This window comes from Euprymna scolopes, chromosome 3 (assembly GCF_053919585.1).
Source record: "Euprymna scolopes isolate OS-2025 chromosome 3, ASM5391958v1, whole genome shotgun sequence".
Classification (NCBI taxonomy): domain Eukaryota; kingdom Metazoa; phylum Mollusca; class Cephalopoda; order Sepiida; family Sepiolidae; genus Euprymna; species Euprymna scolopes.
The window spans coordinates 89,001,039-89,027,617 of NC_136484.1; the positions used below are offsets into that span (position 1 = coordinate 89,001,039).

The 26,579-nt window shown below is 33.4% G+C and overlaps 1 protein-coding gene across 3 annotated transcripts in view; it reads right to left on the reverse strand.

The window, feature by feature from the left end:
• Positions 1 to 971: 971 nt before the first annotated feature.
• The window catches only part of LOC145257216 (PITH domain-containing protein 1-like), a 141,150-nt gene continuing 115,542 nt past the window's right edge, over positions 972 to 26,579 (reverse strand). For all 3 annotated transcript variants that reach the window (XM_080115644.1, XM_080115642.1, XM_080115643.1), the window contains 2 exons: positions 3,070 to 3,178; positions 972 to 1,213 (listed from right to left, as the gene is read on the reverse strand). In XM_080115644.1, coding sequence (XP_079971770.1) covers positions 1,112 to 1,213; positions 3,070 to 3,178 — 211 coding nt within the window. In that variant the 3' untranslated portion in view covers positions 972 to 1,111. The remainder of the gene's footprint in view (positions 1,214 to 3,069; positions 3,179 to 26,579) is intronic.

Genomic DNA, 26,579 nt, shown 5'->3' on the forward strand with positions numbered 1-26,579 from the left:
TGAGTTAGAGAAAGTTTCTCAAATAATGATTTCATTGCAGCTGCCATATCAAGATCTAATATTAGAATGCAGAGTTAATTGGTTGCTTCTCTCTAATACATATTTAAACTAATGACTTTTGGATGTAGTTATATAAAAAAAAAAATAAAAAAAATATTAATGGCATTGTAATTTGAAATTTACCCTCCAAATCCCTCATCAAGTTTCTGTTATTGTCAGTTTATCACACTCGCCTGTTTCCATGTTAACATAAAATTTGGAATAGTTTGTTAACATAAAATTTGGAATAGTTTGTTATAATAGAATATAACCAGTATTAATACTATTTAACCTAGAAATAAAAAATCTCAAATTAATTTTGTAATTTTTATTTTTCAATTTTTTTTTATTTAAACTAAAGCTTGCTATCTGACCAAACAGGTCAGGGTTTTATTTTTCTTTATTAGAGTTAACCCAACCTATAAGACAAAGTATGGAGTAAAAGATTCTAAGTGTGTGTGTATGCATGTGTATATATACACACGCGCACCCATTTTTGTGGCCACTATCAGTAACTTTGAAAATAAAAACAATTTTGCAATTTATCATAAATGTCAATCACAACAGAAGGAAATTAGGAGAAACAGCTAATTTTCCATGGGGGTGATTGCCATGCAACAAAAAGGCATTTATTGCAAGTGCAAAATATATCTGAAACTTTAGTTACATCCATTTTTATGGAAAGAAATTTGATCATAAGTGAGCAGAAATATCAGTTGCCAACAATTTTGCAGCATAAATATGGATTGAAACTTTGCAGATAGATTTTAAAATTAACAGAAATAGCAAATGGTGTCTTTTTCTTTTCATGCATATGTGCACACACAAACTTTTATTTGTGGTTTACTAATTTCTAAGCAAGGAATGTTTACTTATCTTGTAGATAATTTTAAAATCCATCTTTTCCAGACTTAAAAAAATAAGGACTCAAATTAATTTTTTCTAGACATTTTAATAAAGCAAATAATTGTATCTTTATTTCATCTAATCTGAATAAAGCAATAACTGCAATATGCAGTCGATTTAATCAAAAAAGTGAAGGTAGTAAAGTTTTTATCGAAAAGAGCCAATGTTAGTGAATAATGTGACCCATTTGGTCTAAAAGATTAGTTTTGTGGTCGGAAGGATTGGCTTGCGTTTCATAATTACAAATGGTTACTCCATGCCGTTTCATCTGTAAAAGAAAAAAAAAGTTGATTAAATAAAATTAAAAAAGTGCGTTAAATTCAATTTTAGGACTGAGTACATTTAAAATTTAAATGGTTATTCATGACAGTTTCTATATAAAATATCCACTCTCAAACATGTTTTCAATCGCATAAAATGTCTTCATGGCAGACATAGAATCTTGATCTTAAATAGAAAAAAAAATTATGTCTGACTTTAGTTGTGACTACTTTCTTTCACAATTGGATATTTTCTCTTTAAAACCATGTGTTTTGTCAGATTTGACATCACTTTTTTAATAAAAATGTTATTTTTTGATTAAAACATTAAATTATACAATGAAATTTGTCACCCAGTGTATTTTGATAAAAGAAATCAAAATATGCCATTGAAAATGCATATAGTATTTAAGGTATCACAGCATATTTATGTATCTTTAAAAAAAAAAAAAATTGACTAGTTTCTTTTGTATCCTGACAATAAGTCAAAGTTTTTTTTTTTTGTTTTGTTTTTTGTTTTTTTGATTGATTTCTTTGTGATAACTTAAGTGCAGGAGAGGGGGAGGAATGGTTGTATAACAGTGTTAAAATTTATATTACTTTATTTGCTCAAAACTAAGTATATCACCAAATATTTATTATGTATTTTCAAATGAAATGGTTGTATTTTAAGTACTTAAAATGGTTTCTTTTTAAATTTTAGAACTATTTTGAAATCTGATTATCCAAAGCATTTTATGGTCAGTTTCTAATGCAATTGTAGCTGTTAATAAAATTTTCAATGCTCTTTTGCCTTTGTTATTTACGTCTGTTGCATTGAATGAATAACTTTGGTCCTCAAGATATTATGCAAAGTAACCAAAAGCTTTGTATTTTTCTACTGGTTTATTTTAGCATTATGTTAATTGTGTTTTGGTGTTTGCATGTAACCAAAAAAATTCTCATAATTCATATTTTGTACCATCTTTCTGGAAGATTCGTCTAAGATTCATAGTGCTGGGTCTATACCCTGTTAAAGAGGAAGTGCTCAAAGGATTCATAGCAGAGGGGTTATGAAAAGACAATGAAAATATGAGAGAAATACTAGGCCCATGCATTTAACACAACTTTATTTGCCAGGATCAAGCAAGGGCATTTACATGCCAAAACAGGATGTGGTCACATGTTAAATAATCCCATCACTACTTCAGGTTTTTGTTAAACAAAAACTGTTGCATAAAATTCTCATTACGTATGGATACTTCATATTTGATTTAAGTTTTAAGAAATTTACAAAAATATCTAACCATGTCATTATCTCTCAAGTCCATTCTTATCATTTCCATGTTTTCTTTAGCCTTCTCTAGTAAACTCGAACTGCTACTTCAACTGTTCTTCATTTTCTGACCCAAGAACTTTCCATTCTTTCAATGTGACCATACTATCATCTTATACTATCCAGATTTAATCTCTCTGGAGTTCTCAGATCTAAATCTTTTGTTTTTATTTAACTTGTTCACACATCCATCATTTCTCTCCTTGCAACTCATGTTTTCAGCTTTCACTTCCATACATCACACTTCAAGTTTTATAGACTGCCATTGTTCAGCAGTGGTAATGCTCTGTTGATTAGTAATGGCAGAAGTTCACTGAATTTATTCAGTCTACTCCTAAGTCTTGCAATCAAACAAGCACCCGAAACATCTGTGCTTCAATGGTATTACCAATCTAACTTCTGAAGACCCTCAATAGCTTTGGCATCCTGATATTTTCTCAACATTTGATGTATAAAAAAATCCACAAGATCTTAACCTGTACTAATAAAATCAGCTATTATATTAATCTTGTACTTTATGAAAACTGGAAAGAAAAAGGCCTGACTTACCTCTGTAAATTCTCCTCGAAGTCCGATATAGTATATACGCGAATTTTCAGCACCAAAATTAGTTGGGAAAAATATTGACAGATGTTCAACTTGATTGAAACGTGCAACTCTGCAAATAAAATTTATGATTTAATAAAAATCAATTTTTTAAAAATCTGTTAAAATATCAGATATACCAAGACTGGTCGCAACCTAAAAATAAAGTTCAGAATTTCATTTTGACCTAACTTAAAAGTAATCAATATAAATTTCATATTAATTTTTAAATCTACATTTATTTCTAACATGAAAGGTTAGTGCTCAAAAAATACATGAATCAATTCGGCTCTGTACTGATTTTGAAAAAAATTAAGGCAACAAACCTTGTGAACAAATAGGATTCAACATGAGCCCATTATTATGGCTGTCATTTTTACTTAAAATTTTGGCACTTGTACAGTTTAGTCAAGACATTAAAAAATGAAAATATCGAAAGGTCATATTGTATGTATCCGTTTTGGACTGAAGATAAAAAAAAAAAAAATTTTTTCGTTTAATTTGATAGAGTAGTTTGTTTTTTTTACAGCGGAAAAACATGTTCTTATGAGAGCGCGTTGAAGTCAGCCATTGTGAAATTTGCTGAAGCTGAACAGCATGTTACGGGGAGATAACTCAATGTAAAATGCCGACACTCCCTTCCCATCTTTAATTCTAGCTTTTCTTCCTAAAAATCGAACCTTTTGCTCGGTATCCTAACTTTTTTCGCTGTAAAAAAAAAAAAAAAAATCACTTAATTTAATCAAAAATTGGGGTCAGTTTTAAAAAATTCGACCTCTACGGTCTACCAACTTTTCTCTATGGTAGTTAAGGAAGCCTATTATATAGAAAAGCATTACCGTATACACTTTTTAATATATACAGATGCACATAAAGTTATGAAAAGTACATAGGGCCCGAGCAATGCCGGGCTGAAATGCTAGTTATTACTAGCATTAAATACGGAGAAGTATAAAAAGTCTATAGCAATATTGAGACCTATGAACAAAAATGTACAGATGAAAGAACGGCTTATTTGTTTTGTTATTTATTTAACTTCGTATATCCATTTATTTTTCAAGATAATCAGACAGAAACAGACATTTTCACTTTTATAGATATACTAGCATTTCAGCCCAGCGTTGCCTGGGTGTTTGGAGGTGTGTGTTGAGCAGAAAAAAAAAAAAAAAAAGTGGTAGTAGGAAGGCAGGCTCGAACCCGTACCACGAAGGAGAAAAAGAACAGGAAAAAACGTGACATCTTTGCTGTTACGACCACTGCCAAACCAGAAGTGATGTAGGTTTAAATTAAGGCTAGACAATCGAAAGGAGAGGATGACTCAAAATATTGGCAAAAGCGACCCCCCCCCCTGCCCAGTTGAAGGTGAAGATATTAATGTCCTTAGTCAATTTTTCGATATTTGTCGTCTGAAAGGTTAAACTTCAAAACAATACTGATCTTGGTAAAATCAGTCACCTATCGAAAGTTTTAGGCAGACATGCAAACATACATACATTTATATATTGGTAACTAAAAATTTAACCCAAACTGATTAAAAAGCTTGCTCTATCTCTGAATACCCTTTATGTCAAATTTTAAAGGATTAGACCAGAAATTGTCTGAGTAATTTGGTAGAGGTCAAATTTTTTTTTAAACTTTGACTCCTATTATGACCCCTGAACATTTGTTTTGGGCTGAAATCAAGTTATTAAGTTAGATCCATGTCCAAGGAACCTATATCTAAAATTTCAATTGTTTAGACCCAAAATTAGAAGAGGAGTTTGGTAGAGTTCTCAAAGGTCAAATCGTTGAATTTTGACCCCTTAACAGCCAAATTTCTGGCCAAAAACGGATTAAAGATTTTCTCGGTACCCTGTATATCAAATTTCGAGTTTGTAGACTTAAAATTGACAAAGTTATTGCATAGGGAAATGTACACGGACACACAGATACGTTCACTTTTATAGATATATAGATTATCTATAAAAGTGAAAATGTCTGTATATTTCCCAACACAATAACTGTCAATTTTCAGTCTACAGACTGGAAATTTGACATAAGTGGTATTGAGATTTGGGAAAATGTTTTTGATCGGTTTTTGGCCAGAAATTTGGCTGTTAAGGGGTCAAAGTTCAACGATTTGACCTTTGAGAACTCTACCAAACTCCTCCGACAATTTTGGGTCTAAACACGTGAAATTTTACATATAGGTTCTTTGGATATGGATCAAATTTTATTTGATTTGAGTCAAAATTGGATTCAAATTTTAAAAATTGACCGCTGCAGTCTCTAGCAAATTACTCAGACATAGGACAAGCTTTTTCATTGGTTTTTGGCTGCCAAGCAGTCAAAGTTCAAAAGATTTTACATTTGCGGTCTCTAGCAAACTATTAAGCCAATTTGAAGTCTAAACATTTGATATGTTACATAAAGGGTATTCAGATATGCAGCAAGCTTTTTAATCAGTTTTTAGGCAAATGTCTCGCTGCCAAAAGGTCAAGGTTAAAAGAGTTGACCTTCAGATTCTACCAAACTCCTCTGCCAATTTTGGGTCCAAACACTTGAAATTTTAAATGTACATTATTTGGACATGGGTCAAACATTTTAATTCGATTTCAGCCCAAAACAATGTAAAGGGGTCGAAATTGAGGTCAAAGTTAAAAAAATTGACCTCTGCGGTCCTTACCAACTTTTCTCTATGGTAGTTAAAGAAGCCTATTATATAGAAAGGCATTATCGTACATATGCACACTTTTTGACATACATATGCACATTAAGTTATGAACAGTACATAGGGCCCGAGCAAAGCCGGGTTGCACTGCTAGTATATATATATATATATATAAGACTAAATGTTTATATATTTGTATAGACTAGCTGATTATATATATTTGTATAGACTAGTTTATATATATTTGTTTTACTAGTAGGGCTTGCATTCTTGAGTTGCACACAAAAATTGAGGAAGCAAGGAAACTCTTGCTCTAATAATGCTGGCTATCATTGGCTCAGATGTGTACATAGAAGGGATTAACAATGCATTCTGGAATTTTCAATAACGATTTTTAAAACGTTAATGCATGAAAGAATTAATGCATGCTTTGAACGGATCACAACAATATTAAGTTATGATTGATGAAAACAGTTTTGTCACATTATGATAATTTGTTAATAAGGACTAAAATTACAACGAATGACATCTGAACGAAAATGGTTCTAAATTCTTTGTAAATGTCATGTAGCGAAGTATATGTAATTGGCTTTTAAAAATTGTGTATGATTATTTTTGAAATATGTACATATTATATGAAAGAATTGGATTTTTGCAACTAATTCAAATAGAAATTCATTTGGCAGATAGACATGAATATAATTCCCAAATCTTTAGCAGAGTAGGAGTGGTGTTCAAATAGATACATTTTCTGCTACTATCCCAAATAAAAGCATCAACTCATACACATATATAAGCGATCTTGTCAGTGTGTGTGTGCGGAACGGCCTCTACCAAACTGTCAATTTTTGGTCTACAGACTTGAAACTTGATATATAGGGAACTTCAACCTGTGGGACAATTTTAATTTAGTGTTTAGCTGGTAAAAAAAATAGCTGCTAAGGGGTCAAAATTGAAAAAAATTGGAACTTGTCAAGCATAAGTAAACTAAAAATGTTAGTTCTATGCATGTTCAAATATACATTTATACTTTAACACCATTTTTTAACAGTTTTTATATATGTATGGACATCGTTCACATGGTAACTAAATGCTGGAGAGATAAGTTTTGGTTTTTGGTACCCAAGTCATTTTTTTTTCTCAGCTTTTGAAATCACTACTATATATTGTATATGATTAATATAGTACATTGGTTTTATAAACATGAAATCTGCATAAAATATTTTAAGACCTGGCCACACCGAAAAGCCACAACTTTATATTGGGTACAATAATAGAGGACTGGCTCTATGATTAAAAAATCTGTATGAATAAAAATACAATTAAGAATATTTTACAACTGAGCAATGTCGGGTCGTCTGCTAGTTTTTGTGTGTGTGTGTGTGTGTGTGTGTGTGTGTGTGTGTGTGTGTGTGTATGTATATATATATATATATATATATATATATATAAGTGAACGTGTGTGTGTGTGTACATTTCCCTACGCAATAATTGTAAATTTTTAGTCTACAGACTCGAAATTTGATATACAGGGTACTGAGATTTGGGAAAATCGATGTGATCGGTTTTCGGCCAGAAATTTGGCAATTAAGGCATCAAAGTTCAACGATTTGACCTTTGAGAACTCAATCAAACTCCGACAATTTTGGGTCTATGCACTTGAAATTTTAGATATAGGTTCCTTGGACATGGATCTAACTTAACTTGATTTGAGCCCAAAACAATAAATTTTAAGGGGTCATAATAGGGGTCAAAGTTAAAAAAAAAAAAAAAAAAAAAAAAAAAAAAAAAAAAAATGGACCTCTGCGGTCTCTTCCAAATTACTCAGACAATTTCTGGTCTAAATATTTGAAATTTTACATAAAGGGTATTCAGAGATAGGGCAAGCTTTTTAATCAGTTTGGGTCGAAAAATTTTAGTTACCAATATATAAATGTATGTATTTGTTTGCATGTCTGCCTTAAACTTTCAATAGAGGCGACGGATTTTACCAAGATCAGTATCGTTTTAAAGTTCAACCTTTCATACGACAAATATCGAAAAATTAGTTAAAAACATTAATATCTTCCCTTCAACTAGGCACTTATCTACGGGGGGGGGGGTCACTTTTTTTTTCGCCGATATTTTTTAAAGTTATCCTCTTTAAATTGTCTAGCCTTAATTTTAAATCTCGCTTCCGGTGTGGCGGTGGTTGTAACAGCATAAACGTTACGTTTTACCCAGTTCTTTTCCTCCTTTGCGGTATGGGTTCGAGCCTGCCTTCCTACTACCACTTTTTTTGCTCAACATACCCATCTAAACACCCGGGCAACGCCGGGCTAAAATGCTAGTCTATCTATATATCTATAAAAGTGAACGTGTGTGTGGGTGTGTACATTTCCCTACGCAATAACTGTCAATTTTAAGTCTACAGACTCGAAATTTGATATACAGGCTACTGAGATTTGGGAAAATCTATGATCGGTTTTCGGCCAGAAATTTGGCGATTAAGGGGTCAAAGTTCAACGATTTGACCTTTGAGAACTCTACCAAACTCCCACAATTTGGGGTCTAAACAATTGAAATTTTAGATACAGGTTCATTGGACATGGATCTAACTTAACTTTATTTGAGACCAAAACAATAAATTTTAAGGGGTCAAAGTTAAAAAATTGAACTTTTTGTTTGTTTTTGCTCAACATATTCCTCCAAACACCCGGGCAACGCCGGGCACCCATGCTAGTATATATATATATATATATATATATATATATATTAGTGGCCTGGCAAGGTGACAGGGAAGACAACTGAAGCAACAAAACTGAAGTTGGCCTGCAGAACACTATATTTACAAATTTGGGCATATTTTATTGGTTTGAAAATATAGGTTCATAAATCTTAACCAAAGAATAGTATTATAATCTTCAAAAAGGCTGAAAATTTCCATATAGTCTTGTCCCATAGAAGCAAACATGAGCAATATTCAATTAGGCTACGAGTGAGTATATGCATAATATATACTAGCAAAAGTACCTGTCATTGACTGGGTTCAAAAACAGCCTACAGAAAATGGACTGATTTATGAAAGTATGACAGGTTATGAAAAGGAAGGGTTGTAAATTTGGATTGAATTAGGGGTATCAAAACCAAAGCAAAATATGATGAAAGTAAAAATAAAATAGATAAACCCCATAATTTATTATACCATACCTGTTCACACGGAAACACTTATCACGATATTCTGTGGATCTATATTAAAAAACTTTGTTAAACTTTGTGACATATTTCCATTCTATGGAGGTCAGGTTCGAATGAACACCCCATAACTTTATCACATATTTCTTCAAACTGAAACAATTCTCAAAGTATACTTACGCAGATAGATATCAAAGTCTTTAAAGTTTGTGTCTATTTCCATTTTATGGCGGCCAGGCGCGAACGTAGACCCCACAATTTTATTATACCATCCCTATTTAAGTTAAAACATACTTATCAAAGTATTATGTACATCTATATCAAAAACCCTTGTAAACGTTTTTTTTTTTTTTTTCATTTTTAAATTTTTTTTATTTCCATACTTTGGACCAGGTGCAAACACAGACCCCACAATTTTAAGGAACCACCGTTCTGCCAGATCAAACATACCCATTCCTGTGTCTTGATACATCTATCATTATATGTGATCAGTTTTCTATAATAGTCAACCATATAGGAGCCTATTCGTAACCGGACAGACACAGATGTTCAACTAATATATATATATATATATATATATATTATATATAATCTCACCTTTTTATTAATTTTATAAGTTCCAAATATCAGCAACTATTGATCAGAATTTAACAAAAAGGTTTATTTGAAAGGTAATGACCTGAATTGTGCTATATGACATTTGCTCTTAAGGTCACACATTAAGAGAATCATCTAGGGCCTGTTTTTGGCACTTTATTTACAACCATAAAATGTTTCAATCAGTTATTCGTTTTCCTAGTTTTGCATATGAATTACAAAATCTGATCTTTCATCCCAAACCTCTGGCCTTGGAGAGATTAAAACTTCCTGCTATGGTTTCAAATGATCTGAATAACAGCAAGGAGAGACTCGATTCCAAATATGTAAGCTTATTACACAATATCTTAATTTGTTTCAGTTTGTCTATCTGTTACACCTCCACATTGTATTGCCTTATAAACTCAAATGTCCTTAATGTATATTAAACAAGGTTTCAAGCAAAGTACATGAGTAATATATATATATATATATATATATATATATATATATATATATCCCAAAACCTCTGACCTTGATGAATATTTCTCATGTTATATTTCTCCTTTTTGGTTTTCATATATGAAGTAAATTTCAGTGTATAAGGATTATTTGATATGCGAGATATTCATAATTGTACCCTATTTCAACAAGAGGGGAGATACATGAGAAATATTCATCAAGGCCAGAGGTTTTGGGGAAATAATTATATATATATATATATATATATATATATATATACACACACACACACATAAGTATATATATATATATATACTCATGTACTTTGCTTAAAACATTGTTTAATATACATTAAGGAAATTTGAGTTTATAAGGCAATACAATGTGGAGGTGTAACAGATAAACTGAAACAAATTAAGATATGGTGTAATAAGCTATGTAGCTTTACCTTTGTTGACCCAGTGTGTGTAGCTAGCTATGGCACATTCGTTGCTCTTTCTATAAGAATCGTATAATACTTAAAGATTGTATAATACTTTTTCTTTTCAAATTTTTCTAGAGCTTTTTGTTTCAATGATTAGTTCATTTTTTATATTTATTGCTGCTCCACTGATGTCTGTTGTACATATTTTCATTTAAAGTTTAGGTCTTGAAAGATACCACTCTGAGATGGAGTGGAACTAAGAGGAATGCCGTCTAAGAGACACACCCCAATTAGGATTATGATCAACTTCAACCATTTTTTTTTTTTTTTATATATATAGAAAATCTTTATCCAAGATCAATGGAACACTTTTTGGAGAACATGTCCCGTTCAAACTCCAAAAATTCTCTAACAATTCCACTATGAACATCAAGGAATTAATCTGATGAAATCCTTGGCACGTGGCTATGTGTATTGGCCAAACATGGACAGGCAATTAAAGGAACTTATAAAAAGTTGTGCCAAATGTCAACTGGTAGCAAAGTCTTTTCAGAAAACATTGCAAGCATGGCCTACTCCAGAAATGCCTTGGTCACGACTACACATGGACTTTGCAGGACCAATTAATGAACATTACTTAATATTGTTTGACTTACAGCAAGTAGTTTTCCAGATGGACCATACTACATCAAATGAAACTAAAGAAACAAGACTTGGCATTCCTGAAGTCTTAGTTTCTGAGAATTTTCAGACTTCTGTAAACAAAACCTTATTCACCATCTCAGATCTCCACCTTTCCACCCACAACCAAATGGCCAAGTTGAACACTTTCGACACATTTAAGAGTGCTCTCGAAGTTGAAAGGGGAAGAAACTAAAGAGATCATAGAAACATTTCTAAGTAGCTACAGAGCTACTCATAATTCAAATTGCCCAAATGGAAAATGGATTTTTACACTCTTCAACTTCCATTTGTAGATATGCATCTCCACGGTCCAGTTTTGTAAAACAAGTTTCACCATTGAGTTTTGAGAACAGATCCTCTGGTACGGGTAGTGGATACTAATGGGTCTCCAGGCTGTCATTTAGTCCTGTGCTGAAGTTCACACATAGGCATACTTTGCCATTAGCCTTCTTCACAATGACAATAGATGCTGCCCAGGATGAGTAATTTGCAAGTTATATTACTCCCTGTAGATGATCCAAACCTTTCTATGCGAATGGTAGTGGACACTTTGTTCTGAAGACTATCTTTGCATCTGCCTTCAGTTTTAAAGTACTTTAACTTTAGAACATCTAAGTCCCTCTTAATAAACATTGAACCTTGCTTTAAGTATGTTCTTAAAATGTGTTTCAGCATCTGCTGCAGTATTAATATTGAAAGAACTGAAAACTGACTTTAGAGGAATATTGAAAAGATAGAGTTCTTTAATAAAATCCAAATTAGAAGATTCGGGGTTGATGCATCAGAAACAGCACACCTGAATTTTTTTCTCCTTTAAAAGAGACATTGCATGTTAACTTGCCAGTTATTTCCTGATACATCACAAGCAACAAGAATTGTCTTTAAGAGTTGGTTTTCCCAACAACTGAAATTAAAGTGATATCCGAAGTGGTATCAAATTGAAAGTTCATTGGCTTGTTCATCTCAAGTATATTTTCTCCGAGTTTCAAAATTCATGTTGAAAGTGGAAAAAAATGTGGCTTTCTGGAAACGTCTTGGCGATTTTCTATGGTGTTTACCTCTTGGCTATGCAGTATTCATCCTGGAAGTGTTGCGGTTATTTTTACCACAAAATCCGTCCTTATGCCCACAACATGAATAGTATTGACCGGTCTTTTAAATGGGCAAATACGAGCATAGTACATCTCTCCAGATGACCAACAGGGTGTTGGCAACTTCTTTATTTCCAGTTAGGGATTTCTCTACCGATTTGATGTTAGAAACCGATGGGCTTTGTTGTGTAATACTATAAAGTGGACCTGAGGTGGATTTGAGCTGAGACGGGGGGGGGGGGAGAATAGACAAAGAGATAGGAAATGGCTTAGAATAAACAAAGAGGAAATATCTTACAATCAACAATAGATAGGAAGAAGCAAACAATAGAAACCTACTGATAAAACAGGGAAACAGCTTCTGGTAGCCAGGGTGGGGTGGGCGACCGGAGAGATCAAGACATAGCAGACAGTCAGTTGACATCTAGATGCGCTAGATGGTGGATCGAAGTTGGACAGTTAGAGTTGACAACTAGATACCCTTGACGGTGGATAAGAGTTGATGACGACTACAGTTGAACAATTATAGAGTTGACTGTGATAGACGAATGTAACATCAATAGAACGAGGAGAAGACACACACAAGTCCAGTCAATTTATATATGAACATTGGTGTTTGTGGTTTTCCTTTCTTTGCTCATATTTGTACTTTTGTGAAACCATGTGTGTCACCAGAGAGAAAATGATGATCCAGCCATGAACGAAAAATCCACGGTACACGACGTTGGGAGTCGGTGATTTGTCGAGGGGGTGCACGTCTGGTTACAGTTGTGTTATTTTAAATTGACTAGTCATTGACATTCTGTGGTCAGAATTTGTACTGTTATTGCTTTGTACTATTTTTTTTTTTTTTACTATAAACGTAGAGTAGACGTGTGTGAATGTTTTTTTTTTCTGGAGATTGTAACCCTATGATTGAATGAGGAATTTAAATTGATCCTCTGTCAGCAATTTCCAAAAATTTTTGTATTGTAGATTTACAATTCCAACATATTTGACAAAATCGTGTGTAGCATTTTTCTTTAATTTCAAACAATTGTAACGGATATTCAATCATGATGCTGACTCAAAAATGACCAATAACTGTGCTATTGTTTCATCAAATGTGAAATCTCTTCGAGTTTTCAGAAGGATGTAATCTGAATTTCATTGCAGTGTCAAGATTATGAAGTAGCAAACATACTTTTCATGCTTCATCCATGGATGCAAACTCATGTTGAAACGTATCCTTCCATCGCCCATACCAAGCAGTAAAGGTCTGCTTTACATCCGGATTGAATGAAAAGTCAGTTATTGTGTTTACTATTTCCAGAGAAATTGATTTCGGTGTCCCGATGTTTAAATTTTCAAATAGTTTTGAGCTTTTAAAAATTCTTGCTGGTTTTGCAATATTTTTCTCCAATAATTTTTGATCCATGATGTAAATAACTCCGTTTTTTTTTTTTCGTTTGTGCACAAACCGTTTGTTTGCAAGAAAAGTGTTTTTGTGTGTTCACAAAAAAAGTGGAAAAAAGTATCTTTTTCTCTTCAGTTCAGAAAAAAATTGAGCAAAAGATTTTTTCTGTTTGCACAAAATATTTCTGCGGTTTGTTTTTTTCTTAAATTTTCACCATGTGAGTTTTGTTTTTGAGGTTTGGTATTTAATCTCATCTTCATCGCCATTTTGTTGTGTTTGGAGAAATGGTTTGCCTCAGTAATGGAATATTCGAGTAATAAGTAAACAAGCTCATTGTAAGTTAAATACAATTTATTCATGGCAGAAACATTAATCATTTACAGAATGATATACATGTATAAGCCCAGCCACCATATTGTCAGTGTTTTTTTTCTTTTTTGGAACTCTCCAATCTTTTTCTAAGATTTACAAAGGGCAATAACTCTTTAGAGTTATTTCCCCCTTTTGATGGCTATAACAGATTTTAAAATTTGTCGATAGATACATCTGCTTGATCATAATTAAATGCAGTTTGCTTCCTAATCATATTTTGCATGTTTTTGTTTAACAAATTACAGAATCACTTTTTTTTTTATTTTTGCATGCTCTTTACTTTGACTTTTTTCCTTTTTATGATCCGTCTTCTAACTTCAAGAAAAAAAAAAAAAAAAAAATTCACCATACGCTTAAGTGCTGTAGTGAAGCCAAGACTATTTCTCCATTACATGTCTTTCTCTCTTCCCTTTCCTCAAAATGTTACCAGAGGTTGTAACCAATCAGGATGGAGAACAGTTCTGGTGCGAAATACAAAGAGATACAAAACGTTTTGGAAGCAAAAAGACGGAGACGCGAGTGGTTCCAGAGTCAGGGGACAAAAATGAAAATCACAAACTTTCTATAACCCGATACCACTTGTACGCTGAAATTAATATAAAACCGTTTCGTTTGGAAGTTCCTTTGTTTCTTTATTATTATTCCCAGGTTGGTTTCTACTCCCGTCTTATTAATTTCGATGACTCCCCAAAAGGGGGACATGCCGAAATGGTGACCTACCCAACAAGAATTACATTATGGTAACCGCCATAATTTGGTGAACGCCCGACGTCCATATGAACACGGACAAGCAATGACTACGTAACAGCGAAGTCCGAGGACAAACAAAAAAATAAAAAATAAAATAAATAAATATATATAAATCTGTCTAAAGAAGTGCCGCATACAAAAATAATTGTCATCTTAAACACCTGAGGAAATTAGCACGTAGAAATTCGCCCGGACAATAACGCAGGTTTTGTCAAAGACATTAACCAGAACTATATATATATATATATATATATATATATATATATATAATTTCTTAAAAAAAATAATTTTTTTTTTTATAAGTTTGAAACCCAAATCTCTCGGTTAATTCAACCTCTGGTGAGTAAACGCTTTTCCTTCCTTTCTCTTATACCTAGCCCCCCCCCCCCCCGCCATTTCTTTTGGTCGCGGTTTCAAAAAAAAAAAAAAAAAAAAAAAAAAAAAAAAAAAAATTAAAAGATAAAAATAATCATACAATTTTTTTTTTTTTTTTTTCAAATAAATAATATTAGTAAAATCATAATGGATGCTCAACAAGTAAGCGTAAAACCCCCCACAATTTATGGAAACTAGTGTCGAGGGATGGTTTGCAATATTAGAAGCACAGTTCCATCTCCGACATTACTACAAACGAGACCAAATTTTATACCGTTACAAGTGCATTTCCACCTGACGTAGTGACGAATATACCACCAGCAGTTTTACACTCGTTAGATTGTTAAATTAAAGGAGTCGGTATTGTCTACCTACGAAAAGACTAGACCTGAACTCTTGGAGAAATTCATGAGGACCACTACGTTGCCGGGCTGTCCGTCAATATACCTCCAGGAGATGTTAACTGTTGCAAATAGAATATGAGCAAGCGATGAAATAGTGCGTCATAAGTTTATACGTGCACTGCCAAAGCAAATTGCCCCGGTGATAGCGGCTCATACCGCGATGCCCTTGGTAGAGTTAGGTCGACTGTCCAACAACTTGATGCCGTTAATAGAAAATACACCGGCATTTCAGACTGTAGAAAGTCAGGCTCGAACAAGTCACCACGGTACTAGACATACAGGCGAAACAACACCAGTTGGTCTACGCCCGTATAGAAGGAAACAGCGACCAAGAGTATGTAGAACCCATATTTACTTCACAGAAGAGGCTCGTACATGTAAGCCGTGGTGTAAATGGCCAAAGAAAAAGAGCAATATACAAATGCTATCTAACTCGCGTCCCTCATCTCCCGCCCCTAGCGATTCGGAAAACTAAAGGGGCGGACTGCATTTGCTCCGGTAGTGCCGCCGTTACTAGAAATTACTGCAAAAATAGAAGCGTCTAAAGTAAACTTTATTGTAAATGCAGGAGCCAGTATTTCAATTTTACCACGTTCTGTAGTAAATGGAATTACCTTGGAACCAACTCCTGTTCATATCTCGATTGCTAACGGCGAAAGCATAAAATGCTATGGTCAAACTAGCTTAGAAGTCAAGATTCCACATTTAAGAAGATCTTTCCAATGGAGTTTCGTGATCGCGGATGTCACTAACCCTTTGTTAGGATTTGACTTTTTAAACAAGTTTAATATAGCAGTGAATTGCAAGAATAGATCCATCCGTGATAATGTAACAGAGCGCGAAATTCAAGTCAACAATAACTGAAACCAATACTGTATTGATTAATAAAATAGACCTAGCAGAATACGTTAACGAAATAACTATAGTAGCGTAATATCACCTCATAGCGATACAAAGAATATGGTGGAGTGTATCACAGGATTGATACAGGCAGCCATGTACCAGTCTTTGCTAAAGCCAGGCAACTTTACAGTCCTAAATTAGACGCAGCACAGGCGGAATTAAAGAACTTACTAAATATTGGAGTTATCCAGCCTTCCAGTGGCGAGTGGGCAACACCCTTGCACTTAGTGAAGAAATCAGATGGTTCATGTCGAGCTTGCGGTGACTTCCGTGCGCTGAATAGCATTACCAAGAGACCGCTACCGAACATAAATTCATTCTACACAACTTGCTGGTAGACAATATTTTTCCAAGTTCGATTTGACTGCAGCATATCACCAGATTAAAGTACACCCTGAAGATGTGCCTAAGATGGCAGTCGTGACACCTTTTGGCTTATTTCAATTTAATCACATGCCATTTGGTTTTAAGAATGCTGCAGCCACATTTCAGCGTTTTATGGACAAGATATTTCTAAAATTAAATTGTGTATTCGTATATTTAGAAAACACTAGTTTTTAGCGAAAGTGAACAACAGCACAAGGAAGACTTAGATAAGGTATTCAGGATTCTTAGTGATCATTTAAAGATTTCCTTAGCTAAGTGTGTTTTCGGAGTGCCAGAGTTGAACTTCTTAGGTTTTCATGTAAGCAAAGAAGGCTTGTTGCCTACTTCAAAAAAAAAAAAAAAAAAAAAAAAAAAAATTTAATTAGAAACTTTTCCAGTACTCAAAGATTCAAAATGCTTGCGTAGATTTCTGGCAATGACAGGTTTTTATTGTAAGTTAGTCCCTGATTACGCAACCATAGTGCTACCACTATCCGAACGAATGAGGTTGGACCCTAAAGCAACGTTTGAGCTAAACAAAGAAACTCATGCTTTCAGAACAATAATAAGCAAATTGTCAGAAATTACGGCATTAGCTCATCCGCAGTCTTCAGCCACAGAGTACCACCTGGTTACGGATAGTAGTCAATACGCAGCTGGTGCTGCATTACACCAGCTAATAGATAAGAAACCAGTACCTATAGGTTTCTTTTCCAAGAAATTTTTGCAAGCCCAGGCCAAGTATTCTACGGTCGACAGAGAGCTACTGGCGGCTTATTTTTCAGTAATACATTTCCGTCACCTCAGAGGGTCGTCATGTGACATCATTCACCGACCATAAGCCATTATGTGGAGCCTTTTATAGTCAGACACCCGCAAAGTCGGATCGACAACAACGACACTTATCGGTACTTGCTGAATATATCGCTGATGTGGTGTATATTAAAGGAGATGAGAACGTAGTTGCAGAATGTATGTCTAGAACTGCTTTAGCAGTGCAAATAGATGCATGCTATTTGGCTGAAATAGCCCAGGCACAAAAAGGAGATGAAATAAAGTCATACGCTAATTTAAAAGAATACTGCGTGTCACGTGAAATTGGCTCTGTCCTGTGTGATACTTCAACCAAGTACCCCAGGCCGTTTGTCCCAAAAGAGCTTCGTAGGACTGTTTTTGACAGTTTACACGGTTTAGCGCACCATGGAACTGGAGAATCTATTAAACTGATTAAGTCTAGATACTTCTGGCCTAACTTAGATAAGACAGTCAAGCAATTCTGTGTAGAATGTGTTGCATGTCAACAGTTCAGACACGAAGTCTGCAGTCCAGGAGTTTGATTTACCATCCGCACATTTCCAAACAGTACATATTGATATTGTTGGCCCATTACCGCTAACATGCAATGAGTCAGATTCTTACCTCAGTCCATACAAATATTTGCTGACCTGTATTGATCGTGCAACTCGCTGGATCGAATTACAGCAAATGATCGAAATAACTGCAGTCAGTAGCAGAGGCATTTATCAATGCCTGGATATCTCGATTTGGAGTTCCATTGCATGTTGTAACTGACAGAGGCAGCCAATTTGAGAGCTAATTGTTTCAAGAGTTGGCCAAGGTAGTAGGTGTTTACCGATTGAGTATCATCCTCAAAGTAATGAGATTATTGAAAGAGCACATCGTACCCTTAAAGCAGCGATAATAGCGCGAATGATGAAAGCGATACCAGTGATCCTACTAGGTATACGCAGCACCCCTAATGAATCAGGTTTTTCACCTTTTACCACTGTTACTGGAGCACCACTATTGATTCCTCATCAGCTGGTACACAAGCAGAGAGTAGAAAAAGAAACTCCAGTTAACAACAAGTATGTACGTAATTTATGTGAATGGATGCCCCAAATCGACGTACTCAATGGAAAAGGATTTATCCATGGAAATGCAAAATCTTTTATACCGAAAACCTTAATTTCCTGTGAGAAAGTATGGTTAAGGGTTGATCGAGTTAGGAAACCATTAGAAACGTACTTGGGTCGTTATAAAGTTTTGACTCGATCAGATAAACACTTCCAGATGGATATGAATAACGGTACTCATGCACACGTATCAATCGATAGGTTAAAACCATTTACAGAGCCAACTAGCAGTAATAGAACTAGAGTGACTGGGAAAGCACAGATAGGTACTACTAATGATAAGGATGTCAGAACAGATGATACCCATAAAGTAGAGAGTAAAATTGCTGGTGGCATGTATAAATTAGATCAGGAAGAAAAGTGACATGGAAAAAGAAAAATGAATATTTTTATTTTTAAACAGAAGTAGACATAGTAGTAATTCTAAGGATATTAACTAACTCCGTTATGGGAGGGGGACTCGTGTAGTGAAGCCAAGACTACTATTTCTCCATTATGTGTCTTTCTCCCTACTCTTCCCTTCCCCCCTTCCTCCTTTCCTCAAAATGTGACCAGAGGTTGTAACCAATCAGGGCGGAGAACAGACGGAGATGCGAGTGGTTCCAGAGTCAGGGGACAAAAATGAAAATCACAAACTTTCTATAACCCGATACCACTTGTACGCTGAAATTAATATAAAACCGTTTCGTTTGGAAGTTCCTTTGTTTCTTTATTATTATTCCCAGATTGGTTTCTACTCCCGTCTTATTAATTTCGACAACTCCCCAAAAGAGGGACACGCCGAAATGGTGACCTACCCAACAAGAATTACATTATGGTAACCGCCATAGTGCCCCCCCCACACTTAAAACAAATTTACATTATGGGTGCCTACCTTCACACTTGATCACAAGAATAAATAAAAAGTACTTTTTTATCACTATTTTTTTCATGTGTTTTTTTAATTTGATGAAATTAACCTTTAACAGGTTTATCTTTATACAAAAAACTGCCCTTCACTACACTTGTATCTGGGTTTGCAATTAAACTTCTTGCTTAAGTCCGGGGGGGGGGTTACACTCCCCCCCCCTCCTCGCTTCCCTAATGTTTTACATTAAATTTATGAGATTTGCATTCATGCCATAATTCATTCCAAGTTGGGGCCCAGAATTTTTTTTTTTAATTATATATATACTTTCTCAGGTAAAACAAAGGCTTGAGTACTGCTAGTTTTAATATTTTTTGAAAAATTTCAGTTTTAATTTAAAACAATTTTATATAATTTAATTACCAAACGATATAATTAAATTTAAATTTTCACAAAAAATGGTATTAAAAAAAAAAAAAAGTACATTTTGTAGCAATATCCAATACGTTTTTATTTGAAATTCAGACAATTGCAACATTTATTTTAAACATATCTCCTTACAATTAGTTTCCTTATTCATACAACATGAATGACTATGATCCACACAAATTTGTGAAGTATTATATGATGGACAATATATCTAATATATAAAGTTATCTGGTCCGATTTTTCAAAGTTAGATCCAAATAATATTTAGTCTGAATCTAAACAAAAATATCTTACAGCTGGTGTTGAGGATTTCATAGACAAATAAATATTTATAACATTACAATAACAGAAGGTTTAGAGTTGGGTATGAGAACAGTTCCTCATTCATTCCCAGACAAGTTATTTCTGTTTTCTAAATCTATTGATTGGCTTTTGAATGTACCAATTATATATATATATATATATATATATATATATAAATTTTTCGTTGGGTACAGAATTTAATAATGGCTAAATACAGACCAACCAACAGGATTTAAAAAATCAAAAAGGGTTAGCTAACCAGGTTTCGTTCCTCGCTCAACAGATGCAAATCAAAGAAAATACGATTAAAAAAGTCATGAACATGGCGGGGGAGAAAAAAAAAAAGCGAAAAATAAACGGGGGGGGGGGGAAATTACATAGACACTAAATTAAGTCCTAAAAAATTGTTTTTGCTTGCAAAGAGAAGGTCTCAATTTTTAAATGAAAGGGTGAGTGCGACTTAAGATCGTAAACATGTCAGCACTGAAATTCGTGGCACACGCATGGTTATTTATAAGGTGCTCGCAAATCGCAGAACCATATGTATTACTCAGAACATCCGAAGGTGAAAAATTTGCATAACGAATCTTTGATGGTACAGGTTTCAAATGGAAATCTAATCTTTGCGATGTTCGCCCAACAGTGTGCACTGCAACTACATTTAAATAAATAGAATTATTAGGGGGGGGAGAACATCTTTGCAAATGGATGACAACATCGGTCTGGTTGAAAAAATATGTGGATTCGATGCAAAATAAAACCATTGCACAGACAAAGATTTGCTTAGAAATCGGTCACTGATATTACATAGCCAAGGTAGACGTAGGCAAACAGAACATCTATTAACTAATTTCTTTAGGTTTATAAAAATTAGATATTGTTGAAACTACTATTAAGAAAGTTTCCAAGGAGTAACCATTCTTACAAAGGGTCTTAGTAATAAATTTAAGCTCGTCATCCAGATTAACTTTAGAACAAATCATCAAGGCCCTATGTGCTAAAATCTTAATTAAATTGTATTTTTGGTTTATAGGACAAAGAGTCCCAACGCATAGAGAGACCAGTAAAGGTTGGTTTACGATAAACAGAAGAAAACACAAGGATGTCTTGGACACAAGAACATCCAAAAACAGAAGAAAAAAATTTTTTTCTCTCTCCCGCTATATTCATTACTTTTTTTATCGTATTTTCCTCGATTTAGCTCTTGAGCAATGAACGAAACCTGGTTAGCTAACCTTTATTTTCATTTTTGATTGATCTGTATTTAGCCATTATATATATATATATATATATATATATATATATATATATATATATATGGAACGCTAATGTTTACGATTCTAACTGATGCCACCCAAGTCTTAACTTTTGAAATCACTGTATATATTGAGTATAATATAATAATCAATATAGACTTAACTTTGTAAAAAATACAAAATCTGCATGAATTAAAATATATCCAAGCTTGTTTTAAGACCAGGCCATGTTGGACGGCCACTACTCTATATTAGGTACAATATAATCATCAATACATCGGTTTATATACAAAATCTGCAAGCATGAAAAAATTTAAGATTTTACGAGTGTGTGCGATAGACCCTCCCAGCAATTTTGATGCATGAACTCCATCACAACTAAATTGTTTGGAAATATACACAGATGATTTGTTTATAGTAGTGAAGGCTTTGTGCAGAACCAACCACACTTTTGGGTACAACTGCTGATCTTCGCCAGTTCAATGGCTGCCACAGGACAGCATACAATAAACCTCAGATTTTACACAAATTTTTCACAGTTTAAATTTGTTTCTCCAGAATTCACTCTTCAATGAATGAACACATTTGCTGAGTTTAAGTTTTCCAAGTATTGGTTATATTTAATTTGTTTTATGCAGAGTAGATAAAGGGTGGAAATCCTTAATGAAAATTCAAACACCTTTTTACAAAATTTAAAATATACATCAATTATAAAATATTCAAAATTTTTCTTTTAAGGGTTTTTAGAAGAATATGCAAACAAGCTCTTATTTGAAAATTCAAATATGTCAGATTTGCAATTAATTTAATCCAAAGTAAAACACCATTTAAGATTTTATTTTTTTGGCTTAATGGTAATAAATTTTCTCAAATCAAAATTAGGTTATGGATTTTTATCCAAATTGAAATAATGATTTTAGATATAAAGTTTATTTTAATTTTCATAAGGGAACATAAAAGTGGTGCAAAAGTGTTCTTCGAGCAATTTTACCCGTCCTAGGACGGGTATTCTAATATATGTGCATACATCTGCAGTTAAAATCACGGGAATAAATAATGAAATATAAAGAAAATCAATACTTCATTCCTTGCAGCTAAATTTTGGGGAGTCACCTTCAGTTTATTTCTTATTGAAATCAAATAATCATGCGCAGACAATTTGTGTAAGATAATTTAAAAATAACTTAAAGTCTATGTTATTAGATCACAAATATTTGGATCCTCCATAAAATGGAAATGAAATTAAAACTCAGAAATTGTTAATGAGAGCAAAGTTTTCATTAAAATTAGAATTTACTTTTTTACCAAACTAAAAATGTTATTTTGTGAAATGGTTTGCTTTTAAATATTACACTGTTTGAAATTCTATCTTGTCATTCATGTCTTGACAATGCCAAGAAACTGACAGAGCTTAACTGTTAATTTTGAAAACAAGCATTTACAGAATTTTAAAAAATGAAATAAAAAATGTTAGAATGTAATAACAGGGGGGGGGGGGCTTCCCCGGTCATAAAATATGCTTAAATATGAGATTTTAATTTGTCCAGATTTCGTAAATATAAAGTCCTGATTTCAAAAGTACAAAAAACTATTTGATGCCATCAGCTAGAATCGAAACCAAAGCAAAACTGTATGCATTCAAAGCTGGTGACGTTATCACTAAACCAACGTAACATGCATATGAACTGATTAAAAATAAACCAAAATGAATGTAGAAAATGTATGATTTTTTCAATTTTGACCCCCTTTTTGACCTCTTGAAAAGTATTTTCACAAGCTGAAGACCCATAAAAACAATGGTCCCTAAAAAAAATTTCAATCATTTGAGGTTCTTAGCGCTGCTCTAGCAGTGTCAGAAATTTCATGAAAATAGTGAATAATTCCACCCCATCTTTCCAAGCTTATAACTCCTCGAAAAATGTAATTCAAGCCCTAATTTTTTTTTTCAATTAAAGGAGCAAGGACCAAGGTTTTATTAAAAAAAAAAAAAAAAAAAAAAAAACAATGTTTTTTTTTAAAAAAAAAAGGTTTTAAACTTCGGACTTTACAGGTAAATTTCTAAAAAAGGGATTTTTTTTTTGTTTTAAATTTGAATATATTATTTATTGACCTTTTCTCTTCAATTTGTGATATATAAAACTCTCCGACATAAATTAATTATTTACTTTTTAAGAGAAAGTTGAAAATGGGTGACACTTGGGGGGGGGGCGTGAATTTAAAAAAAAACGTTTGTCTAAAATATTATATTCGGTTTATTGGAAAGAACATAAAATTTCACATTGACCCTGAAAATATCGTAAAAATAGAATCAATAGAAAAATTTTGATAGATTTTTAAAGTTTAAAAATTGAAAAATATTGAGTTCGGAAAATTCATTACTGTTTTTAAAAAAAAAAAAAAAAACATTTCTATTACTTTTAAAACAACTGTAAGTTTATTTTGGAAGTATAATCCATAAAGAAAATAAATAACCCACTTTTAACAGAGAAATTACGAGATTTTTATATTGTATTCGCAGTTTCGTGTTAGGGGTGTCAAAAATTCCTACAAAAATTCTGATACTGCTAGCGCTGCAACTTGGTTTCGGAAGAGATAGAATTTGAAAATATAAGAGTTTTATACATAAGATTAACAGAATATATTTGAATATCCGTCCTAGGAAGAGTAAAATGAATTCACCGAACAGAAGTTTCGCATGTCTCTGCAAAATATTACATATTAATATTACAATTGAACATGCCTCTGCAAATATTAAAGATAATCCAACTAATCCTTGAGTCTAGAATACTAAGTTTACTAAATCACTGTAGGAGTTTATTCATTTCAATTATAAATTAAGTATTAATATGTATAAAAACGTTGCTAGGTTTTGACTGAAGGTTAACATAAGCTCCATTTATTGTTATGCTATCAATTTGTTATTTGAAACTTATTTTCACATATCAAAATAACTTGACATTTGTTTTGACATCAATTTTAACAGATTATTTAAAATGTAGGTATCCACCCTCCTTGATCAACAGGATGATCGTTCCAACCGTCAGAAAACATCAAAACATGCATTTGTTGTAACTCCTTAGCACGCATGGTCATTGTTCAATATCGTAAGGATAACCATATATCAGCAACATCTGTATTCTTCAGAAATTGTGTGTGTGTGTGTGTGTGTGTGTGTGTACATGCACACACAAAGTCAAAGATTGGACTGTCTTTCAAATATAAAACCTACTGTCTGATGTATATTGGCAACACCCATCTCCATTCACATGTGCAAATATAGAGTTAAAGGGTACAATCAGTTCCAGCTATTATTCAATCCAAACAACTTTGGAAAGTAGTCTAACCAACCCACATTTCTATAAATATAAATGAAGGCTTTATTTAATAAAGTAAATTTTTGAAATTATTCTAGTATCCAGTAATATTGTATTTACAAGAGATTTTGGGTAATCTATATATATAGAAACGAAAATGTGTGTATGTATGTGTGTTTGTAAGTCTCACAAAAACTTTCGACAGATCATGGATTTTCGCCAGATAGGTATCATTTTAAAGTTCCAACCTTCGCCCGACAAATATCGAAAAATTGGCCAAAAACATTAATTCCGTCACCTTAAAATCATCAGTTTTGTACAGGAAGGGGTGCCGAAAAAATCGTTCCTTCATTTAATTTGCTCGACTTCGGGAAGATAAATATTCAACATTTTTGCTTGCCGCATGTGGATTAAGCTTTTTCGTATAATAAAAGCAACATTAATTCTGGCGGTATTTTTCTGGTCGCGATTGCCGGAAATGTCCAAAAGCAATCAGATTTGATCAATGTGGAAATATTTTCCTTATATCAGACAATTGCTATTCAATTTGGACAAGGGGAGCTGCCCCCTCCCAACATCTTGGGAAAATAAAAAAAAGCGTTCCTGCATTAAATAAAATACTACCCTGCAGTCAAAGTTCACCGCATTAAGTCATTAAAACGTGCAACTGTCAATTCTAAGTAATTAAATAAACTCGAATGTGTTTCCATTAGTATGTCGCGGTGGCCCAGTGGTTAACGTTGCACGTTTTTTTTCACTTTAATTTTCAACTTTGCCTCATGGGTTCGGGTTCGATCCTCACACTCACCTACCAAAATTTCTTTTTAAACCCCCCCGCCCCAGTTTAGATTTACCCAAAACCACACACACCTCCAAACACCCAAGAAACGCCGGGTACCCCCCACTAGTAAATCATAAAATTGGCACACTAATGTGTTAAGTGAACTTCATTAAGTAATAACCATGCAAGTGCTCGGTGTACCATGTGATAGAAATGTACTTGGTAGCAGCTGTTATTTCAAAATATTCTAGATTAATTTCTCACATGTAGTCAAACTATATTTAACAGGTGAGAGAAGAAAAGATGGATTTATAAGTTTCCTAAAGTTATTAGTGGAAGCAAAGCAATAGTCGCAGGCAAAATTTGAACGAGATACACAAGGGAGCCTACAACTTGCACCAATGCCATCATTGGATAGGATATCTATTAATGGTGATCAGTATCTGAAGCTATACTAGTTCAGACTATTGTATTATCTTTTAATGATCAGTTCTGTGTAGCATCCAGTCTCTTAGGAGACCATCCTCCTAGAGATTAATTTTGTGCTTGTGTAATATTTTATCACAATAACGTCTATATATATATTACTTCCATGTTTTGGGAGATGGAGGATAGTTCTTTGTGCTACAATACCGCCCCCCCCCCGCCAAGAATTACCTTCTTTATGGGTGGGGGGGATACAGCAACAAGAAATTGTTACAATTTGTTCATTAGCAAATTGAGATTTTACATGTATATATATATATATATATATATACATACACCCTAACAAAATTAGTTAACCAGAAGGAACATGTATTTGCTACTGTTACTAATTGGCGTTTTACAATATTTTAAAATGCAATATATTATGTTAAACACCAGGAAAAAAGTGAAAGAAGTTTTATATTTTATTAACCATTTTGCTAATGAATTATTTCAAGGGAAAATGTTCCATTTTCAGTCAATTTTTGTTGCTAAAACTGAAGTAATTCTTTACCAGAATTATAAAATTCTCTAAG